This window comes from Stegostoma tigrinum, chromosome 3, assembly GCF_030684315.1.
Source record: "Stegostoma tigrinum isolate sSteTig4 chromosome 3, sSteTig4.hap1, whole genome shotgun sequence".
Taxonomy (NCBI): Eukaryota; Metazoa; Chordata; class Chondrichthyes; order Orectolobiformes; family Stegostomatidae; genus Stegostoma; species Stegostoma tigrinum.
This window is the reverse complement of record NC_081356.1, coordinates 114,875,485-114,899,642: the sequence shown is the minus strand read 5'-3', so window position 1 is coordinate 114,899,642 and position 24,158 is coordinate 114,875,485. Positions and strand designations below refer to the sequence as shown.

Sequence of the window (24,158 nt, the reverse complement as noted above, 5' to 3'; positions counted from 1 at the left end):
GAGATAGAGACACTACCAAAAACATCCTCAAGTTTGAGAAGGACGGATCTTCATGTTTTCCACCGCAGTGTGGGAATTGAACCCACTCTGTTGGTATCGCCCTTCCTCGCAAGCCAGCATCTAGCTAACTGATCCCTCTCACACCTCCTGATTGTGCCTGTCAATGGTGGGCAGGCCACAGGGAGACAGGAAGTGAATTAGTTCCACAAAATTCCTGCCTTTAGTCCTCGCCAATAGACATGGTATTTTTATGGCTGGTGGAGTTCAGTTTCTGGTCACTGGTAATCCCTAGGATGTTGATACTGGGGATTTCAGTGATCGTAATGTCGAGGGGCATGAGACATGGTCTTTGGAGTTGGCCTTTGCCGGACATGCATGTTACTTACCAACCCAAACCATAAAATATAGCAGCAGAATTGGGCCATTTGGCCCAATTAGTTAACTGCGGCCTTCAATCATGACTGATGTGTTTCTCAATTCCATTCTTTTGTTGTATCTCTGTAACCCTTGATCCCCTTACTAAACATCTATCTCTGCCTTAAACACAGTCAATGATTTGGCCTCCACAGCCTTCTGCGACAATGAGTTAAATGGATAAACCACCCTCTGGCTGAAGAAATTCCTCCTCATCTCAGTTCCAAAGGGTTGTACCTTCATTCTGAGGCTTAGCTCTCAGGTCCGAGTCTCTCCTGCTAGTTGAAACATCTTCTCTATGTCCCCGCTACCCAGGCTTCTCAGAATCCTGTAAGTTTCAATGCAATCCCCCACCCCCAATCCTTCTAAACTCCTTTTAGAACAGACCCAAAGTCCTCAACCGCTCCTCAAATGAGAAGTTTTTCATCCCTGAGATCATTCTCGTAAATCTCCTCTGGATCCTCTCCAATGCCAGCATGTCCTTTCATAGTTATGGAGCCCAAAACAGTCTACAATATTCCAAATGCAGCCTGACCAGAGCCTTATACAGCATCAGCAGTGCATCCCTGCTGTAGTATTCTAGCCATTTTCAGAATGAATACTACCATTGCATTTGCTTTCCTAACTGCCAATTGAACCTGCATGTTAACCTTAATAGAATTCTGAACGTGGACTCCTAAGTCCCTTTACGTATCTGATTTCTGAGTCCTTACCCCATTTAGAAAACAGTGTATGCCTCTATTCTTCGTGGCAAAATGCATTGCCTCACACTTTCTCATATTGTATTCCATATGCCACCTCTTTGCCCACTCTCCTAGACAATCCAAGTCATTCTGCAGTCTCCCAGTTTCCTTAACACCGCTTGTTCACCATCTATTTTTGTGTCATCTGCAAACATAGCCACAAAGCCCTCATTTCCTTTGTCCAGACGGTTAATGTATAACAGGAAAAGTTGTCCCAATACTGACCTCTGTGGAACTCTAGTAGTCATAGGCTGTCATCACCAGTTTATCCCCACTCTCTGCCTTTGTCAGTCAGCCAGTCGTCTGTTCATGCCAGGTCCTTGTCCATAATGCCTTCTATGTGGCAACTTGTCACATGCCTTCTGGAAATCTAAATAGGTCATGTTAACTGGCTGTCCTTCGTCTAAATTGCTCATTAACTCCTCAAAGAATTCTAATAGATTTGTCAAAGAATTTTATTAGATTTGTCAAGCATGACCTCCTGTTGACTTATGCTGACTCTGCCCTATTTAATGCTGCGCTTCCAAATCCTCCTCGATCTCATCCTTAATCGTGGGCTCCAAAATCTTACCAATGATTGAAGTCAGGCTAACCGGTTTATAATTTCCCATCATCTGCCTTACTCTTTTCTTAAACAGAGTATTACATTAACCATTTTCCAGGCCTCTGAGACCCTCCCTGACACCAGTGATTCCTGAAAGATCACCACTTATGCCTGCACTGTCTCTTCAGCTATCTCCTTCAGAGAGGTGTAGTCCAACTGGTCCTGGTGATTTATCTGCTTTCAGACCTTTCAGCGTGTGAAACACCACCTTAGAATGGCCGCTACATTCACTTCTGTTACTGACTCTCTTGAAGTTCTGGTGTGCTGCCGATGAAAAGTATCTGTTCAGTTGCTTTGCCATTTCTTTGTTCCCCATTACTATTTCTCGAGCCTCATTTTCCAGCGGTCCAATGTCCACTCTTGCCCTGTCTTACCTTTTAGATTAGATTCCCTACAGTGTGGAAACAGGCCCTTCGGCCCAACAAGTCCACGCCGCCCTTGAAGCATCCCACTATAACCCACACACCCCTGAACACTACGGGCAATTTTAGCATGGCCGATCCACCTAGCCTGCACATCTTTGGACTGTGGGAGGAAACCGAAGGAAACCCATGCAGACACGGGGAGAATGTGCAAACTCCACGAGGATGGACTCGACCCGGGTCCCTGGTGCTGTGAGGCTGCAGTGCTAACCACTGAGCCATCGTGCCGCCCTAAAATATATATGTGATATTTATATATGTAAAAAAAACTCGCATTTTTTTTCAATGTTGCTAGCGTGTCAGTATGGCTTGCTCCTGAGATGCTGCTTGGCCCGCTGTGTTCATCCAGCTTCACACTTTGTTATCTTGGCTTTAAGAGGTGTATTTTTGTCCTTTTTCTTTGAAGAGAGATTTTAAGACTGAGGTGTAGAACAATTTATTGAAAGCCTATAGAGTAAACAGCTTGTGAGGCCTTGGTTTTTTTAAAGAGGTTGGAACAACAGAAGCAGCTTGAATGAATGGGGTCAAGCTCCCACAGAACGAGGATTTTTAGTTTTAGTTTTCAGTAGCAGTTGCTGCTGGGTCTTAACGCTGGATGGGAGCTGAAGTACATCTCTCCTTGCTACTCTCTGTCTCAGAGATTTCTTTTGATATTTTCTTCCTGGCTTGGAGATTTGCCTGTGAAACAATCTATTTTTCTGAACTTGCCTTTTTCCGAGGGTGTGTTTATGTGATGTTATAATGAAACAGTTAATTTGTATTAGTTAATATTATATTATTCTGCTAAGTCTTCCAATAGAGTTATGTTATTCAAATTCCTTCATTCTTTTGTTGTATTTTAACAATGCTGTATAAGTGTGTTTTGCTTCAAATTTAGCACTTAAGCCAGTTGAATTGTGCCTGGAATGCAAAGCCTGACTCTTGCCTTTAAAATAATAGCATCTGAGCTATCTCGGTAATATATTTTGAAAGGGTTTGGTCTGGCCCATAACATTAGCTAGCTTGCTCTTATATTTTATTCACCTTGCCCAGCCCCAGTATTGCTCTTTTAGTTATCTTTTGCTTCCCAATCCCAGACATGGACCGTCTCAGTATCTGAGGAGTTGCGAGCAGTACTGAACATCATACAATTATTAGCGAGCATCCCTGCTTCTGGCCTTCTGATGAAAGAAAGGTCATTGATGAAGCAGCTGTAATATGCCTGAAACAACAGTTTTGAAAGTTCATTAACACTGCTTTGGGCAGGCATGTTCTCTCACACATGTGACAAGTTTCTTTTCCACTGTTCTAAATTTTAAAATGAGAAGATGTGTGTTGGATCATCTATGCTTTGAGGGTTTAATTCAAGTTCAGGAATGTTCTTTTTAAAAGAAAAGCTTATTTTAAAATGAATTTTAGGGATGAGGGCATTGCTCCCAAGGCAGCATTTTGCCTGCTAGTCATCTCTGAGCGTGGTGCTAAACAGCCTTAAGCACTCCCTCTCAAAGGGTACGACCTAGCTATGATACAAATTGAGAAGAAAAGCCATGCATTTGAGAACTCGGAACTCCAGTCCCTTTCGCTCACTTAGAAGAGGAAATGCCATCAAACAAGCTTTTGATGGAAAATAATCTGTAGTTTAGCAGCTCTGGAGAAAGATGGTGGAGATAGTGGGGTTCACGACAAAGCAGTAGCTAACTGGAACTGTGTGTAAACTGTTTTGGGATTCTAAACATAAAGCATGGTTGTTGTGTAAATCTTCATTGTTATCTCCACCAAATTCCGCTCTCTGTTGCAAGAAATTGAGAATAGTTTTAATGTCTAACTTATACTTGCAAAATAAATTCCACGTCTAGCTTTGAAAATGCAAGCCCAAAAAAATCTGCCATCCTCAGCAGTGTCAAAATTGATTTTTTTTCCCATCATTGACGACTTGGTATGAATAACAGCAAGTTCGGATCATTACCTTTTCCCAAAGATGTCTTTGATTTTCTTTTGATTAAGCGTCTGGTCGCAGTTTAAAGCTAAAACATTCCTAAGTAACTTTTAATGTTCTGTAATATTTTCAAATAGTTAAAAATTGAAAATTCTGGCTCCTGAATGTTTGTGTGATGAAGGGACATTTTGAAAAAGAATAGTGTTTGATGGCTGATGTTTAAGTGTCAACATCACTTGAATGGTTTCAGAGATAATGGGAATTGCAGATGCTGGAGAATTCCAAGATAATAAAATGTGAGGCTGGATGAACACAGCAGGCCAAGCAGCATCTCAGGAGCACAAAAGCTGACGTTTCGGGCCTAGACCCTTCATCAGAGAGGGGGATGGGGAGAGGGAACTGGAATAAATAGGGAGAGAGGGGGAGGCGGACCGAAGATGGAGAGTAAAGAAGATAGGTGGAGAGAGTATAGGTGGGGAGGTAGGGAGGGGATAGGTCAAGCGGAGGCTTGGGGACCGCTTTGCAGAACACCTCCGCTCAGTTCGCAACAAACAACTGCACCTCCCAGTCGCGAACCATTTCCACTCCCCCTCCCATTCTCTAGATGACATGTCCATCATGGGCCTCCTGCACTGCCACAATGATGCCACCTGAAGGTTGCAGGAACAGCAACTCATATTCCGCCTGGGAACCCTGCAGCCATATGGTATCAATGTGGACTTCACCAGTTTCAAAATCTCCCCTTCCCCTACTGCATCCCTAAACCAGCCCAGTTCGTCCCCTCCCCCCACTGCACCACACAACCAGCCCAGCTCTTCCCCCCCACCCACTGCATCCAAAAACCAGTCCAACCTGTCTCTGCCTCCCTAACCGGTTCTTCCTCTCACCCATCCCTTCCTCCCACCCCAAGCCGCACCCCCATCTACCTACTAACCTCATCCCACCTCCTTGACCTGTCCGTCTTCCCTGGACTGACCTATCCCCTCCCTACCTCCCCACCTACACTCTCTCCACCTATCTTCTTTACTCTCCATCGTCGGTCTGCCTCCCCTTCTCTCCCTATTTATTCCAGTTCCCTCTCCCCATCCCCCTTTCTGATGAAGGGTCTAGGCCCGAAACGTCAGCTTTTGTGCTCCTGAGATGCTGCTTGGCCTGCTGTGTTCATCCAGCCTCACATTTTATTATTCACTTGAATGGTTTCCTGGTTTGATTATGTGCCTTGAAGAGATTCACGTTAAGCATATTCTAGCCATTGCGACCTCTGTATTTCAAGTTCATGTAAAGAACAGATTTGAATTTGAGGTGCACTGTGTTATACCTGCAGTGTGATGGGTCAAGGAGGGAGTGCAGCTACCATGTTCTTGTAACAGTGGATTTATTTTGACTGTGTCAGCTGACATTTTCATTTGAAAGTGGATTCACATGTAGATAGGAATGAAGGAGGCGTTTGGTATGCTTGCCTTTTTTGGCCAATGCATTGAATATTGGAGTTGGGAGATCATGTTCCAGCTGTACAGGACATTGGTTAGGCTACTATTGGAATACTATGTGCAATTCTGGTCTCACTGCTACAGGAAAGGTGTTGTGAAATTTCAAAGGGTTCAGAAAAGACTTATAAGGATGTACCAGGGTTGGAGGGTTTGAGCTATAGGGAGAGACTGATAAGGCTGGGGCTATTTTCCCTGGAGCGTCGAAGACTGAGGGTGTCCTTGCAGAGGTTTATAAAATCATGAGGGGCATGGACAGGGTAAATAGACAATGTCTTTTCCCTGGGGTGGGGGAGTCAAAAGCTAGAGGACATAAGTTTAAGGTGAGAGGATAAAGATTTAAAAAGGACCGAAGGGGCAACCTTTGCCTGCACCATCCTCTGTGTGAATGGAATGAAATGCCAGAGGAAGTGGGGAAGTATGGCACAATTATGACATTTAAAAGGCATCTGGACGGGTATATGAGTGGGAAGGGTTTAGAGGAATATGGACCAAATGCTGGCACGTGGGACTTTATTTAGGATATCTGGTCGGCATGGACGTGTTGGACCGAGGAGTCTGTTTCCGTGCTGTGCATCTTTATTACTCCATGGCTCTATTTTAATTTTTATTCATTCACTCCATTTGAGCATCACTGGGACATCCTTTGTTTCTCATCCCTAATTGCCCCTGAGAAGCTACTTTCATGAGCCACTGCAGTGTGTCAGGGGTCAGTATACTCACAGTGCTACCATGTGGGGACTTGCAGAAATTTAACCGCGAGTTTGGGTAGGAATAGTGATGTATTTCCAAGTCCGGGTGGTGAGAGGCTTGGACAAGACCTGTCAGGTGATGTTCCCGTGTATCTGCAGCACCATCCTTCTTGGTAGTAGAGTTTGCAGGTTTGGAAGGTGCTGCCAGAAACTGTCTGAGCACTGACCTGCAGGCTTTAAGGAAACAAAGGAAGCACAGGAACTGCACCTTTTGTGGTGATGCTGCCTTCTGGACTTGTTCTTGTATTCTCTTAGAGCCACCGACCAGTTTTGTGTTAAGAGAGGCTGAAGCAGTGCCTGATCTCTGGGTTTTGCTGTGTGGCGAAGGGATGTGGATTAGAAATGGAGTGCCAAAGTAACACATCGCCCCAGGTCATTGTGTGCTGGACTCCAACATGCCCAGGCAGGCAGACAGATATTCGTGCATCCACTTCTGGTGAGTTCGGTAGGAGGACTACTATTCATTGGGCAGGCCTACCACATTGCCAATCACTAAAATACACTTTCACTAAAAATTCTTCAAGTTGGATTCGATGCTCAAAAATTCTTGCCATTAAAAGAGTTTTGCAAGTTTGCAGTCTTCAGTGATCCTCGAGTGGAGCCTGAGACTGTCATTTGTCACTTTTAGAAGAGATCCCTGTGCAGCTGACAGTGTGGAATAATGTCATCCTGAACATGCAAGATAGTCTGTCCCTGACCAAACTAATAACCACTGCAGCTTTACAAGGTCAGAAGTCACACGTTGCCCCTTCATCAGAGCTACGCTCCGAAAGCTTGCATTCTCGGGTAAACCTATTGGACAATGACCTGGTGTTGTGCGATTTCTGACCTTGTCAACCCCAGTCCGACACTGGAACCTCCACATCATGGCAGCTTTACAAGACTTTGGTTAGGCCACATTTAGAGCATTGTCTTCAATTCCGGTCGCTGCATTACAGGAAGAATGTGGAGTCTTTGGAGAGGGTGCAAAAGAGGTTTACCAGGATGCTGCTTGGATTAGAGGGTATGAGCTATAAGGGAAGCTAGAAAAACTCGGATTGTTTTCTTTGGAGTGACGAAGGCTGAGGGAAGACTTGATAGAAGCCTATAAAATTACGAGATGCACAAATAAGGTTGACAGCCGGAATCTTTATCCCAGAGTTGAAGAGTCTGATACTACAGGGCATATATTTAAGGTGATGGGGGAACGTTCAAAGGAGACGTGGGGGCAAATTTTTTTACACAGAGAGTGATGGGAGTGTGGGATGTGCTGCCAGGGGTGGTGGTGGAGGCAGATATGAGAGATGCTTTTAGATAAGCACATGAATATTCAAGGAATGGAAGGATATGAACCAAGGGCAGGCAGAACGGATTAGTTTAATTTGGAGTCATGTTCAGCTTAACAGCCTGGGACGAAGGGCCTGTGCTGTATTATTCTGTGCTGGGCAGACTGACCAGCACCTGTTAAAGATATCATTGATCAGGAGGATGTGCTGTACGTGCCCATTTGTAAAGATTCCTTGCAGATCAGCACCAGGAGAAAGCAGTCTTCCAACAGTTTTGTTTATTGTTTCAGTACTTTGCTGTGTCCATTTTAATTGCTCAGAATTGGCATTTCAGCTACTGTTTTACTGATTGTCACCTTTTACTTTTCTGTTGAGTATCTCGAGAAGGACAGACCATGCCTCTCCTGGGGACACATTTTTAAGAAGGCAGTGCTTTGTCAATGACTTTATTTCCTCAAATAAGGCCCAAAATGAGAGTATGCCTTGCTGTTGGCACAAGGTGATGGTGTGAATGGAACTGAGCAGTTATTGCAATCGGCGCCTGAAAGGAAAAAGACCTGGACAATGTCTCTGCCTGTTAAAATGAATAATGAATGAAATTCCTGCCAAACAGATCAGACGATGCCTCAGGCCTTGTGAACTCTGTCACTGGGAGATCCAGAGTGTATATATAATCTCTGGATAGGGTTCTTAGAATTATTTGTCCATGTTTTAAGCCGTTTGTGTGCTGGTAAGGGAAAGATTAACTGTAATTCTTACCAGCTCGAGAGCGTCAGTTAAAATCTGTTATGTTCCAAAATCATTCTGCAAAGCAAGTATAAGTATAAGTAGTACAATTGGGAGTTAAGTGTCACATGTAATTGAAATGTTGGTAAGTGTGCATTTGCTTTCAAAATGAATGCTACAATTAGATGATGTAGATGAAGCAGAAGGGCATCTGGGTTCGATGCAAGTTACCTGGATTAGCAATAAATGATGATTTTGTATGTGCTTTATGAACCAAGCACCAATTGGAAGATGTTGGCTGAACTTTTCACAGCTTTTATTATCTTACGCACTGATTAAAGAGAAATATTTCAGTCATTGACTTTGTACTGAGAAATTGCTCCCGCTGTCAAAGGGTTTGTGAGAAGCAGCTTGAAGTGCCAGTGGTTTAATTTTGATGGGTGTTGACAGGTACCTGCAAGTTCTCCTCCAAGCCACACACCACACACCAATATATTTGCGGTGCCTTCAACGTTGCTGGATCAAAATCATTGAGAGCACAGTGGGTCTACCTGTAGTACATGGACAGCAGCAGTTCAAGAAGGTAGACCACACTACCTCTTCAGGTTCATCTAGGGATGGGCAACACATTTTGGCTTAGGCAATGAAGCCCAAATCTCCTCTGCATTAAAAGATTTTAAAACGGTATAACGCTGATTAATCTGCAGTCTTTGATGTACTTTATATGTGAATAAGGAGAAACAAACAAAAACTGAGATCCAATTTAAGGCTGTATCAGAGATGACGGGAACTGCAGATGCTGGAGAATCCAAGATAACAAAGTGTGAAGCTGGATGAACACAGCATCTCAGGAGCACAAAAGCTGACGTTTCGGGCCTAGACCCTCCCAAAACATCAGCTTTTGTGCTCCTAAGATGCTATTTGGCCTGCTGTGTTCATCCAGCTCCACACTTTGTTATCTCCAATTTAAGTCTCTTTCTTTCAAAAGAAACTTGCTTAAGTGCATTGCAAAATGTGATTGGGAGGGGGAATGAAAAGAGGTGTGGTAAACTATGTTCTTTGAATGGATAAGCTGAAGTTGGACTGTGTATTAGTGTGTCAATAATTCTCCTTGTAGGAAGGTCAAAGAACAGGCATTAACAGATAAATTGAACAAAGTTGTTACAGTTGCTTGGGATACATCGGATCCATTGAATGGGTTTTATTTATTTTAATGAGTTGCCACAAGAAGACGAGAAGTAAATTCCAGAGATGAGTTATTTAATCTGGCTGGATCTTTTATTTTGCCCTGGGTAGATGAGGCAAATGTACTGTATGCATTTATCTTGAAATAGCAAGTTAATTATAACCAAGTCAATGGGAAAAGAAAATCGAAAGAGAATTTATATTGACAGATTCTCATAAATGATCAGTGTTCAGCAGATCAGCTGAAGATTTAAGTAATTTTGATTTATGGTGAAAGGAGTACTCTTTTTAAAACCATAATTCAATAGCAGCTTATGTCCCCCAAATATTCAGATACATTTTCATCTTCCCTGCATGGGAGCAGTGGACCTGCTGCTGGAATGTCCTTCATTGAACCAGCTTTCATTCCCTGGTAATGGTAAAGTGGGGGACCTTCCAGACCATGAGGTTGTAGATTGCTTTGGAGTATGATTCTGCTGCTGCTATTGGCTTATACTGCCTCCCAGATGGCCAGTCTTGAGTTGCTAGATCTGTTCCAAGTCTATCCCATTTAGCAAAGTGATAGGACCATGTATTGTTTCAGTTTTAGTTTGGACTCCTGTTCAATAGGGTGTTGCTTATTTTTCCACCATTAATTTCTCTGCAGAGTTGTGTGTCTTGCCTAGTGTGCATATGGCTATGGTTGTGTTAGCAATATTGTTTAATTCTACATCGTAACTTAGTTGATGATTGGTTTAGCAAGTGCTTAAAGCAGAAGATTGTTTCTACTAAACAAGTTACAAGTTATAAAGCGAAGATACCTGGTGCAAGTCTGCTCTTATTGTTCCACATAACAGTAATGAAGAGAAGTGAATCATCTATTGTTGTGAGTGAATGAGACATTTTACAATTTTTACACCTCATGGAGTAGTGGGACTTGATTTCCAATGTATTCCTTTTGTCAGAATCATAACAGAATGCACATTGCGTCCACTGTCATGCAGAGTCCTATGTGGACCCATGAAATGTCACATTCTGCAGAGTCAGGAAAACTTCAAACAGAGCGAGGAAGAAGGAAGAGATAGTGAGAGACTGACGACCCAACTCCCTTTCAGCAAGAAGTCGTCTTCTGCCTACTTGCTTTGCCATTCTGGGGAAATGCCACATGATGGGTTAAAAGCCAACTGCATCCCCTCATCTGTGTGTCAGTGGTCTAGTGTACTAGTATGCAGTGAAGGTCACAGTTTGAGAACAGCCATCAAAAGCTCCTGCACTTTGGGTAGAAAGGGGATAAGTACACTCTGTCACTCTGCATGCTGCTAGAAAGCTTCTGTTAAAAACAACCAGGACAAGCAAACTACAGTCAACCTGCAAAAAATGTAAGGAATTTAACTCACTCTTCAGCTACCAGCGTCAATGTCACTGGCACCATCCCATGCACTGGTCACATCGTCTTCCTCTAGAGCACCAAATACTGGGTCGCTGAATATTCTCCAGGCTCCTGAGATGCTACTTGGCCTGCTGTGTTCATCCAGCTCCAAACTTTGTTATCTTGGATTCTCTAGGCTGAGTCAGGTCTATACAGGGGAGCCAGTGGTTATGGGGGAGGTAGGCAAAACTGTGACGTTAAGACCGCAGTCACATCAGCTGCAATCTCATCTAATGATGGAGCAAATAATCGAGGGGCTGAATGGCCTGCCCTGTTCCCAATCCTTGCTTGAAACAGTTTTTCTTTTATTTTCCTTTTACAACACTGTTGGATCTGCCTGAATGTATAATTGTTTCCTAAATGACCTGCACCTCCTTCATAGATGGCTTCTGGTATTTTTCCTGATGACTGATGTCAGGCTAACTGGTTACAGAGATAGTAGGAACTGCCGATGCTGGAGAATCCGAGATAACAAGGTGTAGAGCTGGATGATCACAGCAGGCCGAGCAGGAAAGTTTGACGTTTCGGGTCAAGACCTTTCTTCAGATTTCATTACATTTCTGAAGAAGGGTCTCGACCCGAAATGTGAAACTTTCCTGCTCCTCTGATGCTGCTTGGCCTGCTGTGTTCATCCAGTTTCACGCCGTGTTATCTCAGGCCAACTGGTTTTTAGTTTGCTGATTTCTATCTCCCTTCTTACATTCCAGTTTTCTAATCCAAAATCTAATGCATTGATTTGGGAAGTTAATAAGGGACACATCTGCTACTTCTGCAGCCACTTCTTTTAAGACTGTAGGATGCAGGCCATCAGTTCCATGTTTAGTAGCCTAGTGCTTTCCCATGTATGGAAATAGGGCATTTGGCTTCTCGAGCCATTTTAAATAGTGTGGCTGATCAGATTGTAACCTTCAGCTCCATTGTTTAATTCCCCAATCTCAACCTCTGGATGTGAATATAGAAAGTATGGTTAGTAAATTTGCAGGTGACACTAAAATTGGTTGTGTGCTGGACAGTGAAGGTGGTTTCCTTAGAATACAATGGGACCTTGATCAGATGGACAGAGGAGTGGCAAATGGAGTTTAATCTAGGTAACTGTGAGGTACCACATTTTGGGAGAGAAAATCAGGTCAAAACTTATTCACTTAATGGTAACGTCCTGGCGATTATTGCCAAACAAAGTGACCTTGGAGTTCAGGTTCACAGTTCTTTGAAGATGGAGTCGACAGGATAGTGGAGAATGAGTTTTGTTTACTTGCCATTATTAGTCAGTGCATTGAATACAGGAGTCGGGAAGTCATGTTGTGGCTGTATAGGAGATTGATTTTGGAATACTGCGTTCAGTTTTGGTCTCCTTGCTATAGGAAAGATGGTGTTAAATTTGAAAGGGTGCAGAAAAGATTTACATGTCGAAACATTTAATATATTTTTCATTGATTTTTTTTCTTGGACTCTTATTTTCAACCACCTTCTGTCTCGGACAGTGTAACACTGAAGCTGTGCAGGTGCCGATAGTCAGCTGTCACACCATTCTTATATTGCCGGGCGGGGGTGAGGGGTGGGGTGGTGGGCTTCGGGAATTTGTGAATATTGTTATGACGTGGAGGTCGACCCTCCCCTTCTGATAACTAAAACTGAAAACTCCCTTCTCCCTATAATCTGTTAAAAGATGTTGAAAAGTATAACTTTTGGGGTGCCTCTCACTCCCAATCAGTTATAAAGGAGTTGTTAAATGAAATGAAATCCTTTCAATCATTGTATAATCAACAAGTAGTAATTTATTTATCTAACTCTAACAGTGAACATATTAACAAGAATACTAGCCAACCAAACCAATCCGCCTTAACTACTAGCTATTGTGGAATAAAACAAAATTCTAACAGTGTGCCATTCTAATAAATATAAGTCCTACTTATATAAACTAAAATTAGAAAAAAAATTAAAACTTAATCTCTCGAAATTACAGTCAGGATATGTCCTCCGGAATGCTCCACACCCTCTCTGCTGATCTTCAGTCAGGGATGCCTTTTCCCATTGAATTCTTGTGTCAGTAATATGAGCTAAGAGTGCCAGTGTCCCTTTAGTTGAGATAGTTTTCTGAGAGCTTGGAGAATTCTGAAAGAGCCAGTGATTTTTCTCTTTAGGGCTGCTAGTTGTTAACTCTAACAGGTAGCAGTTGTTCTCACACTGATATTCAAATAACCTCTTGTTTTATACCCCTGATTACCAGTGTTAATTTCTTACAAAGGATTGGTCCAATGTTGTCAAAACCATCAGATTTAAATTTAATTGTTTATTTAGTCTCTAAGTGCCTGGTTTAAATTAATTGGTTGATTTTCAAACAGGTTGCCTTAATAACAAAACAAACTGAGTTGCTAACCGTACAGCCATTTGGGATAAATATTTCGATTTCAGGAACTCTCTGTACACCTGCACATTAAAACAAATCTCCAAGCCTACAAAAAACACATCATCCTTTAAGGGGACCACACGCTCTTTCCCTTGCTGCCCCCCCACCAATCATTTTCGAAACATCAAATTCTAACATGCAGCCTTCCAATCCACAGATACTCCACCTGATTTTTCAACAATATATGGGCGCTGCCATTTTTATGATTGTCAGGTACCTTCCTGTCACTTGGCAGTGATGTAGTGCTACTGGACTTTATTTCTAGCTAATTGGTTCTAATTGCAGCTTTCTTTAAAAAAAAGAAGTGGGCATTCTTTTTCTAGTTTCTAAACTTCTTCAAATCTTCTGGCTTGCCAGTAATCTTTTCAACATTTTCTGTCTTTTCTTATCAAATTGATATCATCCTTAATGTCCTTAGGTATCTACAGTATTGCTTTCTACTCAAAGGAATATATCTTTGAGAGTTATGCAGTATTTTCCTTTAAATGTCTTCCACTGCTTCTCTTCTGTCTACCTTCTCTAACTAATTTTCCTAGTCCACTTTCCTAGGAGTGTTTGAGAAAGACAGTCATGTGAGCAAAGACTAATAGTTTGACATTCTACTCAGTAGAGTTTAGAAGAATGAGCAGTAAACTCATTAAAATGTATAGGATGCTCAAGAGGTTGACAGACTAAATGCTGAGAGGACATTTACCTTCATGGGAGAGTCTAGGACCAGAAGCCATACTCTCCGAATAAAGGCACTCCAATTTAAGACTGAGATGAGGAATTCCTGAAGACGGCGAATCTTTAGAATTCCTTACCATGGACATCTTGTGGGCAGAGTCCTCGTATATGTTTAAGGCTGAGATAGGTTCTTGATCATGATAGGAATTGAACGTTGCAGGTAAAAGCATGAAAGTGGACACGAGGAAGGCTGGATCAACCATGAACCCAGATAACAAAGTGTGAAGCTGGATGAACACAGCAGGCCAAGCAGCATCTCAGGAGCACAAAAGCTGGCATTTCGAGCCTAGACCCTTCATCAGAGAGGGGGATGGGGAGAGGGTTCTGGAATAAATAAGGAGAGAGGGGGAGGCAGACTGAAGATGGAGAGAAAAGAAGATAGGTGGAGAGGAGAATACAGGGGGGGAGGAGGTAGGGAGGGGATAGGTCAGTCCAGGGAAGACAGACAGGTCAAGGAGGCGGGATGAGGTAGTAGGTAGGAGATGGAGGTGCGGCTTGAGGTGGGAGGAAGGGATAGGTGAGAGGAAGAACAGGTTAGGGAAGTGGAGACAGGCTGGGCTGGTTTTGGGATGCACTGGGGGGAGTGGACGAGCTGGGCAGGTTTTGTGATGCAGTGGGGGGAGGGGAAGAACTGGGCTTGTTTTGGGATGCAGTGGGGGAAGGGGAGATTTTGAAGCTCGTGAATTCCACATTGATACCATTGGGCTGCAGCGTTCCCAAGCGGAATATGAGTTGCTGTTCCTGCAACCTTCGGGTGGCATCTTTGTGGCACTGCAGGAGGCCCATGATGGACATGTTGTCTGAGGAATGGGATGGGGAGTTAAAATGTTTCGCGACTGGGAGGTGCAGTTGTTTATTGCGAACCGAGCGGAGGTGTTCTGCAAAGTGGTCCCCAAGCCTCCGCTTGGTTTCCCCAATGTAGAGGAAGCCACACCGGGTACAGTGGATACAGCATATCACATTGGCAGACGTGCGGGTGAACCTCTGCTTAATATGGAATGTCATCTTGGGGCCTGGGATGGGGGTGAGGGAGGAGGTGTGGGGGCAAGTGTAGCATTTCCTGCGGTTGCAGGGGAAGGTGCCGGGTGTGGTGGGGTTGGAGGGGAGTGTGGAGCGGACAAGGGAGTCACGGAGAGAATGGTCTCTCTGGAAGGCAGACAAGGGTGGGGATGGAAAAATGGCTTGGATGGTGGGGTTGGATTGTAGATGGCGTAAGTGTCAGAGGATGATGCGTTGTATCCGGAGGTTGGTGGGGTGGTGTGTGAGAATGAGGGGGATCCTCTTTGGGCAGTTGTGGCGGGGGCGGGGTGTGAGGGATGTGTTGCGGGAAATGCGGGAGACGCGGCCAAGGGCATTCTCGACCACTGTGGGGGGAAAGTTGTGGTCCTTGAAGAACGAGGACATCTGGGATGTGCGGGAGTTGAATGCATCATCCTGGGAGCAGATGCGGCAGAGGCGGAGGAATTGGGAATAGGGAATGGAATTTTTGCAGGAAGGTGGTTGGGAGGAGGTGTATTCTAGGTAGCTGTGGGAGTCGGTGGGCTTGAGATGGACATCAGTTTCGAGCTGGTTACCTGAGATGGAGACTGAGAGGTCCAGGAAGGTGAGGGATGTGTTGGAGATGTCCCAGGTGAACGTGAGGTTGGGGTGGAAGGTGTTGAAGTGGATGAACTGTTTGAGCTCCTCTGGGGAGCAAGAGGCAGCGCCGATACAGTCATCAATGTAACAGAGGAAGAGGTGGGGTTCCTTCATAGGTCAGGGCATTGAGTATAAAAATTGGCAAATCATGTTGCAGCTATAAAAAGCTTTAGCTCGGCCACATTTGGAATATAGTGTGCGGTTATGGTCTCCACACCATGGGAAGGATGTGGAGGCTTTGGAGAGGCTGCAAAAGAGGTTTACGAGGATACTGTCTCGATTGGAGTATATTATCTTTAAGGAGAGGTTCGACAAACTGGAGATTGTTTTTGCTAGAGTATCTGACCTGATAAAAGTATATAAATGAGAGGCATGGATAGGGTTGATAGTTGGAATCTTTTTCCGAGGGTGGGAGTGTCAAATACTAGGGCCATACACACCTGTATTCCTCATGTAGATGGCCTCAAGGCCCTCCACTTCTTCCTGTCCCGCAGGCCCGACCAATCGCCCTCCACCAACACCCTCATCCGCCTAGCCGAACTCGTTCTCACCCTCAACAACTTCTCTTTCGATTCCTCCCACTTCCTACAGACAAAGGGGGTGGCCATGGGTACCCGCATGGGCCCAAGCTATGCCTGCTTCTTTGTAGGTTACGTGGAACAGTCCCTCTTCCGCACCTACACAGGCCCCAAACCCCACCTCTTCCTCTGTTACATTGATGACTGTATCGACGCCGCCTCTTGCTCCCCAGAGGAGCTCGAACAGTTCATCCACTTCACCAACACTTTCCACCCCAACCTTAAGTTCACCTGGGCCATCTCCAACACATCCCTCACCTTCCCGGACCTCTCAGTCTCCATCTCAGGTAACCAGCTAGAAACTGATATTCATTTCAAGCCCACTGACTCACAGAGCTACCTAGAATACACCTCCTCCCAACCACCCTCCTGCACAAATTCCATCCCCTTTTCCCAATTCCTCCGCCTCCGCCGCATCTGCTCCCAGGCTGAGGCATTCCACTCGTGCACATCCCAGATGTCCATGTTCTTTAAGGACAGCAACTTTCCCTCCGCAGTGGTCGACAACTCCTTTGACCACGTCTCCTGCATTTCCCGCAACACATCCCTCATACCCCGCCCCCGCCATAACCGCCCAAAGAGGATCTCCCTCGTTCTCACACACCACCCCACCAACCTCCGGATACAGTGCATCGTCCTCCGACACTTCCGCTATCTACAATCCGACCCCACCACCCAAGACACTTTTCCATCCCCACCCTTGTCTGCCTTCTGGAGAGACCACTCTCTCCGCAACTCCCTTGTCCGCTCCACACTCCCCTCCAACCCCACCACACCTGGCACTTTCCCCTGCAATCGCAGGAAGTGCTACACTTGCCCCCACACCTCCTCCCTCACCCCCATTCCAGGCCCCAAGATGACTTTCCATATTAAGCAGAGGTTCACCTGCACATCTGCCAATGTGGTTTACTGTATCTATTGTACCCGGTGTGGCTACCTCTACGTTGGGGAAACCAAGCAGAGGCTTGGGGACCGCTTTGCAGAACACCTACAGTCGGTTCACAATAAACAACTGCACCTCCCATTCTTTAGATGTCATGTCCATCATGGGCCTCCTGCAGTGCCGCAAGGATGCCACCCGAAGGTTGCAGGAACAGCAACTCATATTCCGCTTGGGAACCCTGTAGCCCAATGGTATCAATGTGGGCTTCACGAGCTTCAAAATCTCCCCTTCCCCCACCGCATCCCAAAACCAGCCCAGTTCGTCCCCTCCCCCCACTGCATCACACAACCAGCCCAGCTCCTCCCCTCCCCCCACTGCATCCCAAAACCAGCCCAGCCTGTCTCCGCTTCCCTAACCTGTTCTTTCTCTCACCCATCCCTTCCTCCCACCTCAAGCCGCACCTCCATTTCCTACCTACTACCTCATCCCGCCTCCTTGACTTGTCCGTCTTCCCTGGACTGACCTATCCCCTCCCTACCTCCCCACCTATATTCTCCTCTTCACCTATCTTCTTTTCTCCTCATATTCAGTCCGCCTCCCCCTCTCTCCTTATTTATTCCAGAACCCTCTCCTCATCCCCCTCTCTGATGAAGGGTCTAGGCCCGAAACGCCAGCTTTTGTGTTCCTGAGATGCTGCTTGGCCTGCTGTGTTCGTCCAGCTTCACACTTTGTTATCAAAGGCACTGGTGTGTGTACATGTTCACTTTGGTCGTGGGTAGCGTATAGGCATTGCACAAAGCAACTAAAAGCCAAGCACGTTTCGCTGCATAAGATCTCGCTGCAGCAGCTGAACGTCTTGCAAAGCACCATGAGCATGTTGGTCAGATTTCCACTTCACTGGGTTAGATACAGATGGCTCATGGATGTTAGTATGAGAGATAACAGAACTAAATGGAGAAGTCTCTATCCTTAAACAATCTTTTTGATGGACGGTCTGCAATTCTGTACAGGATGAGCAATCGTGCCAAAAAGCCGTTGCTTCACCCCGAGTCTTACAAGTAAAAATTTACAATTGCATTTTTAAATCAAGATTAACCACATATATAACATGAACAAATGGTCTCTGTGATGTGCCGTCAGTAACTGCAATTCCCATCATACTGAATAGACTGCCAAAACTGGCTTCCCCCAAATGACCTGCTCTCTTTCTTTAACCATGTTGGAAAGTATAATTGAAATCCGTGTCTTATTGATCAAACCACAGAGAATCAGATGTGCGTGTCCTGAGCTATAGTTTCATTCTCAATAAAACATGGATTTCTGTAGGGTTTTTTTATGACCTGCTGATTTCACGTGGCTGATGATTTGGGACTTTTATTTTTGTCTATCAAGTGTTTTCACTGTTGTAGTGCAAGAATAAAACACTTGGGGTCTATTCTGCACTGGGCTAATTCACACTTTTTAAAGACACATAGAAAGCATGATCACGCTCATGTCCTTATTAAAACAGACCTGTCTCCCTTAGAGGCTTAAAGACTAAAAGCAAACTAGTTAATGCCTCCATTGCAATGAGAAACAAACTGTTCTCTTACAAGTTAGTTCATATGGCAATGCCATTATATTCTTTACAGTCCCAGGCTTTTAACAAACCAATAGCGTGCCGGAAATGCAGGTTAATTGTGCTTTTAATGACAAAAAAGATAAGTTGCTGGGAAAACTCAGGCAGCATTTGTGATGAGAAAGCAGGGTTGACATTTTGGGTCAGTGACCCTTCTTCAGAATACATTTATGGCAATTTTGGCTTTTGTTTCTGATTTCCAGCACCTGTAGTCCTTTGGGTTATTTTTTGTTTGGTGTTTTTAATGACTTTGCATTGTTTTTTCAGTGGAATCTTGTTTGTGATGATAACTGGAAAGGACCATTCACAGTATCAGTACTTTTCTTGGGCATGCTGTGTGGATCATTCATCTCTGGACAAATTTCAGACAGGTACAATTCTTAATACTAGTCACTAAATAATTAATGAGTTTTGGTAATTTCCTTCAGCAGCTAGAAAAAGATGTTTTTCATATCCTGATTCTAGGGATGTGGCAGCCACTGGAAGGGTCAAGATTTGTGTTTTGTTCACAATTTACGTTTTAAAGTGGTGGTGAACCATCTTTACAAGCTATATTGTACCTATTCTGCAATTCTGTTGGTGACAGAGTCCCTGGATTGTCACCCAGCGACAGAGTTGGAATGGCACAGGATAGTGTTTGTCTTGGAGAGTGACTTTGTGGTTCGAGTCTCGTGCATCTGTTAGATACTGTCCTTTCCCGGCGATAGAGGTCGCATGTTTGGAAGGTGCTGTTGGTGGATGCGTGGTGAGTTGCTGCAGTACATTTGGCAGAAGGTGCCAGTCAGTGGAGGGAGTGTATTTGAAATGGTGGATGGGATCCTAGGTGCTTCTCAGCAATAACTGCCACTTACCTTCTGATGTTGCACGGCCTCCACAGATCTGCAGATGTCCTCATGTTTAAGCAACGGCTTTTGTGTGACCTCGTGCTTGACATGACTGTTTAAATGCTGCAAGCGTTTGTTTTTCCCCAAACTAGACTGTGTTTGAATGCAGGTTTTGCTTGGAAGCACAGGGCTTAATCTCTGAACAGTTGTGTGCAACTTTGGAACGCATTTGGGAATATACCACTTTTCTTTCATTTTCACGGTTTTGACCCAGTGATATTCTAAGTGTGCCTTGGTTGGAGGGGCACCAGCACCAGGTCTGGAGAAGTTCAATGGCAATTATGTTATGTCTCATGGTCAGTATACCTTTGAGAGACATGCTTATGATAACCTCACCGTTTCATAGCATGTGACCTGAGGATATAAAGATCACCTACTCCATCTTGTCTTGGGGCAGTTTGTATGTGGCATACTGCTTTATATAGCTTAGTAATTCTGGGGAAGGTAGGACCTGTACAAGAAGGACAGGTTGCACCTGAACTGGAAGGGCACCAATATTCTGGGCAGGAGCTTTGCTAGGGCTCTTCGGGAGAGTTTAAACTAGTGTGGCAGGGGGATGGGAGCCAGAACAATAGGCCTGTAAGTGCAGGGACTGGGGACAAAAGAGAGACTTAGAGATGCATAGTGCAGAGTAAGGGCAGGCAGAGGGAAGTCGCAGGGCTCAGAGGGACTGGAGATCTGGAGTGCATTTACTTCAATGCAAGAAGTATAACAGGTAAGGAAGATGAACCTAAAACATGCATTATTACATGGAATTATGATAATATTGCAGTTACGGAGACATGGTTAAAGGAGGGGCAGGACTGGCAGCTTAACAGTCCTGGATATCGCTGTTTTAGACAGGACAGGAAGGGGAAACAAAAGGGGTGGGGAGAGTTGCGTTGCTGATTAGGAATCACATTTCAGCAGTGTTGAGGGAGGACACATTGGAGGGATCTTGCAGTGAGGCAGTATGGGTGGAGCTCAGGAATAGGAAGTATGAAATCACAATGTTGGGAGTTCTTCTATAGACCTCCCAACAGCCCACATGAGACAGAGGAGCAGATATTTTGTCAAATACTAGATGGGTGTGAAAAAAGCTGGGTAGTTCTAGTGGATGACTTCAACTTTCCTCTTATTGACTGGGACTGCCTTAGAGCCAGGGGCTCAGATGGAGAGCTATTTGTTAGATGTGTCCAGGAAGGCTTTTTGAGACAAAATGTCAACAATCCAACCAGAGAAGAGGCCATTACTAGACTTTGTATTAGGGAATGAGCCAGGACAGGAGATTGATGTTTTAGTAGGAGAGCATTTTGGGCTTAGGTGACCGTTAACTCCATAAGATTTCGAGTAGTCATGGCCCTCTGGTAAGGGTGTTTAATTGTGCAGGGACCAGTTACTTCCAAATTAAATAGGAACTGGGGAATGTGGATTGGGAACAGTTATTTGAGGGCATATCTATGTCTGGCATGTGGGAGGCTTTTAAAGACTAATTGATTAAAGTGCAGGACATGCATGTCTCTGAAAACTGAAGGATAGGAATGCCACGATCCAGGAACCATGGATGTCAAGGAAAATTGTAAACTTAGTCAGAAGGGAAAAGGAAGCATATGGTAGGCCTAGGCAAGCTGACAAATTGACACAGCCCTGAGGAGTATAGAGAAATTAGGAAGAAACTTAAAACACAGAATTAGGAAGGCTAAAAGGTGCCATGAAATGTCTTTAGCAAACAGGATCAAGGAGAAGAGAGATAACAAAGTGTGAAGCTGGATGAACACAGCAGGCCAAACAGCATTTCAGAAGCACAAAAGCTGACGTTTCGGGCCTAGACCCTTCATTCAAGGAGAATCCCAAGACTTTTAATGCTTATATTAGAAGAAAGAGGGTAGCAAGGGAGAGAGTGGGTCCCCTCAAGGACAAAGGAGAGAAGTTTTGCATGGAGCCACAGGAAGTGGGAGAGATCCTTAATAAGTACTTTGTATCGGCATTCACCAAGGAGAAGGACATGACTGATGCTGATGTTAGGGATGAATTTGTGAATGCTCTAGAGGGAGTCAATATATTAAAGGAGGAAGGTTTGGGAATCCTAAATTGTATTAAGGAAGACAAGTTCTCAGGGCCAGATGGGATCCATTCCAGGTTACTGCGAGAGGCATTAGCTGATATATTTACATCCTCCTTGACTACAGGTGAGGTTCCAGAGGACTGGAGATTAGCCAGTGTTGTACCCTTGTTTAAGAAAGGAAGCAGGGATAATCCAGGGAATTATAGGCCAGTCAGTCTGACATCTGTGGTGGGGAAACTCTAGAACCCATGCCCCCTTGTTATTGAAACTTCAACCCTGGACAAAAGCCTCTAACTATCCAACCTAGCTGTGCCTCTCATAATTTTGTAGACCTCTATCAGATCTCCTCTTAGCTGCCATCTTTCCAGTGAAAACCATCGTAGTCTTTTTAACCTTTCCTCATAGCCAATGCCCTCGAGACTAGGCAATATCCTGGTAAACCTCCTCTGCACTCTCTCCTAAGCTTCCACATGTTTCTGGCAATCTGGCGAGCAAAACTGCATACAATGCTCCAAAGGTGTCCTAACAAGGGTTTTATAAGCTTTAATAGCAGTCTGTCGGATTCTTCAGTGTTACAATATCCAAGCTGATTATGTTGCAAGAAATTTCATCCATATCCCTACACCAGGTAAAATACCTTCCTGGGGCAAAACTCACAACAGCAATGTCCATACCCTAATTTAACAAGGCAAGAGCAATAAATGAAGTATTGACAGCATCTAAGTGTTAAAAAGATTTTTGTGTATTTCATAAAATTCAGAAGTCTTTTTGTGATTGAAGAATAAAGATGAAAGTTATTGTTTTGATACCAGTTTTGAAATGTGACTATTATAGCCTGGCATCTGACATTTCATACAAAAGGATAAAATAAAATACAGGTTAGGTATCTTTAATCTGTACGTCCAAAAACCAAGAAGATCTAAAAACCAGAGGCCTTTTCGAAAGCAGATGTGAACAGTCCATGCTGAGTTCAGGCCTTGTGAGGAAGAAAACTTGACTTAGCCTGAACGGACTCAAATGGATGTGAAAATGAAGCTTATTTCCAAAGGTCTGAACTTAACTTCTGCAGATCTGTTTGGGCCCTTTGGACATTGACTTCACTTCTGGATCCATTCAGGCCTAAGCTTCAGGCAAAATTTTTCTTCAAAACGTCTGAACGGCCTTCAAAAGATCTAAGTGGTATGCGTAACAACAAATGGGAATAAAGAATAATTGGTGCCGAGATAATGAAAGAAATAACAGATTTCAATAAAAGATCATGTGAACCCGTTCCCCGACAAGCCAGGGTACAATGAGTTCAGAAGTTAAATGAATATTTTGCTTTTCATTGAGAGATGATTAGTAAATGATCTTGCGGCTAAGTGTATCCAAAAAGAATTGGTCCTGGGATTTTTGGATAAAGGATTCCTGGCCTGCATCTTGGATCAAAAGGATATAAGAAGCAACAAATTGGGCTACTGTGTGTGAGGGAGAATGATTATTTAAATGGCTATGTTTTCTTGCATTAAGGTACGGGCGAAAACTCATTCTGTTTGTATCCATGACTGTGCACACTGCCTCCAGCCTTCTCCTCGTGACCTCTCAGAGCTGGGAGATGTTTGCTACCTTGTTCTTCATTGTTGGCCTTGCCCAAATTGCACGGTACATAGTGATGTTCATTTTGGGTAAGATTCATTTTAATTTGCTGTATCCTTCAAAATTAGTTTCCTTGTTCTATTCAGGAATAAAAACAGGCGTTGCTGGAAAGCCTGAGCAAGTCTGGCAGCAAGAGAGAAGAAAAGATCAGAGTTAATGTCTCAGGTCAGGTGACTCTTCTTCAGAACTGACCTGAAATGTTAACGCTGATTTTTTTTTTTCTTCACAGATGCTGCCAGACCTGCTGAGCTTTTCCAGCAACTTCTGTTTTTGTTCCTGATTTACAGCATCCGCAGTTCTTTCGGCTTTCCATGTTCTATTCCATTCTCGTCATTTTCGATATTCACCTCTTCTTCCTTTTTTTGCATTGTGCAGGCTAAACGGCTGGTGGAAAAAATGTTTCTGCTTTGGATGTCAGCCAGAAGTAATTCCTTCTCACTAAATGGGATTTCTGGCTTTCTCTACTTTACACTTTGAGAATAAGACCAAAAGTGTGTTGGATAATTTTTAAAGTCCAGGGCCGATCTATTGCCAGAACATCCCTCTTCCACATCAGTGACTTCACCAAAACGACCTCTTATCCTGATCTCTAAACGTGGTAGTCTCACTTATGCATGCTGCTGAGGCCAAGCTACTGAACACTGCTTAAAAGTAAAGCTCTGAGGAAGAGTTAACGCTGATTTCTCTGCGCGTATACTGTCAGACCTGCTGAGAATTTCCAGTAATTTCTGTTTTTATTTGTTGTTGAAGATTGCTACCCTGCCCCAAATCCAGATACCCACATCCAAATGTAAGACCCAGTCCACGACAGTGTTGCGTTATCC

At 44.2% G+C, this 24,158-nt stretch overlaps 1 protein-coding gene across 2 annotated transcripts in view; it reads left to right on the top strand.

Annotated features, from left to right (window-relative positions):
• Positions 1-24,158, top strand: part of LOC125451320 (organic cation/carnitine transporter 2-like) — a 52,481-nt gene that overhangs the window by 2,475 nt on the left and 25,848 nt on the right. For both annotated transcript variants that reach the window (XM_059644846.1, XM_059644848.1), the window contains exons 2-3: positions 19,039-19,142; positions 23,209-23,363. In XM_059644846.1, the coding sequence (XP_059500829.1) occupies positions 19,039-19,142; positions 23,209-23,363 (259 nt within the window). The remainder of the gene's footprint in view (positions 1-19,038; positions 19,143-23,208; positions 23,364-24,158) is intronic.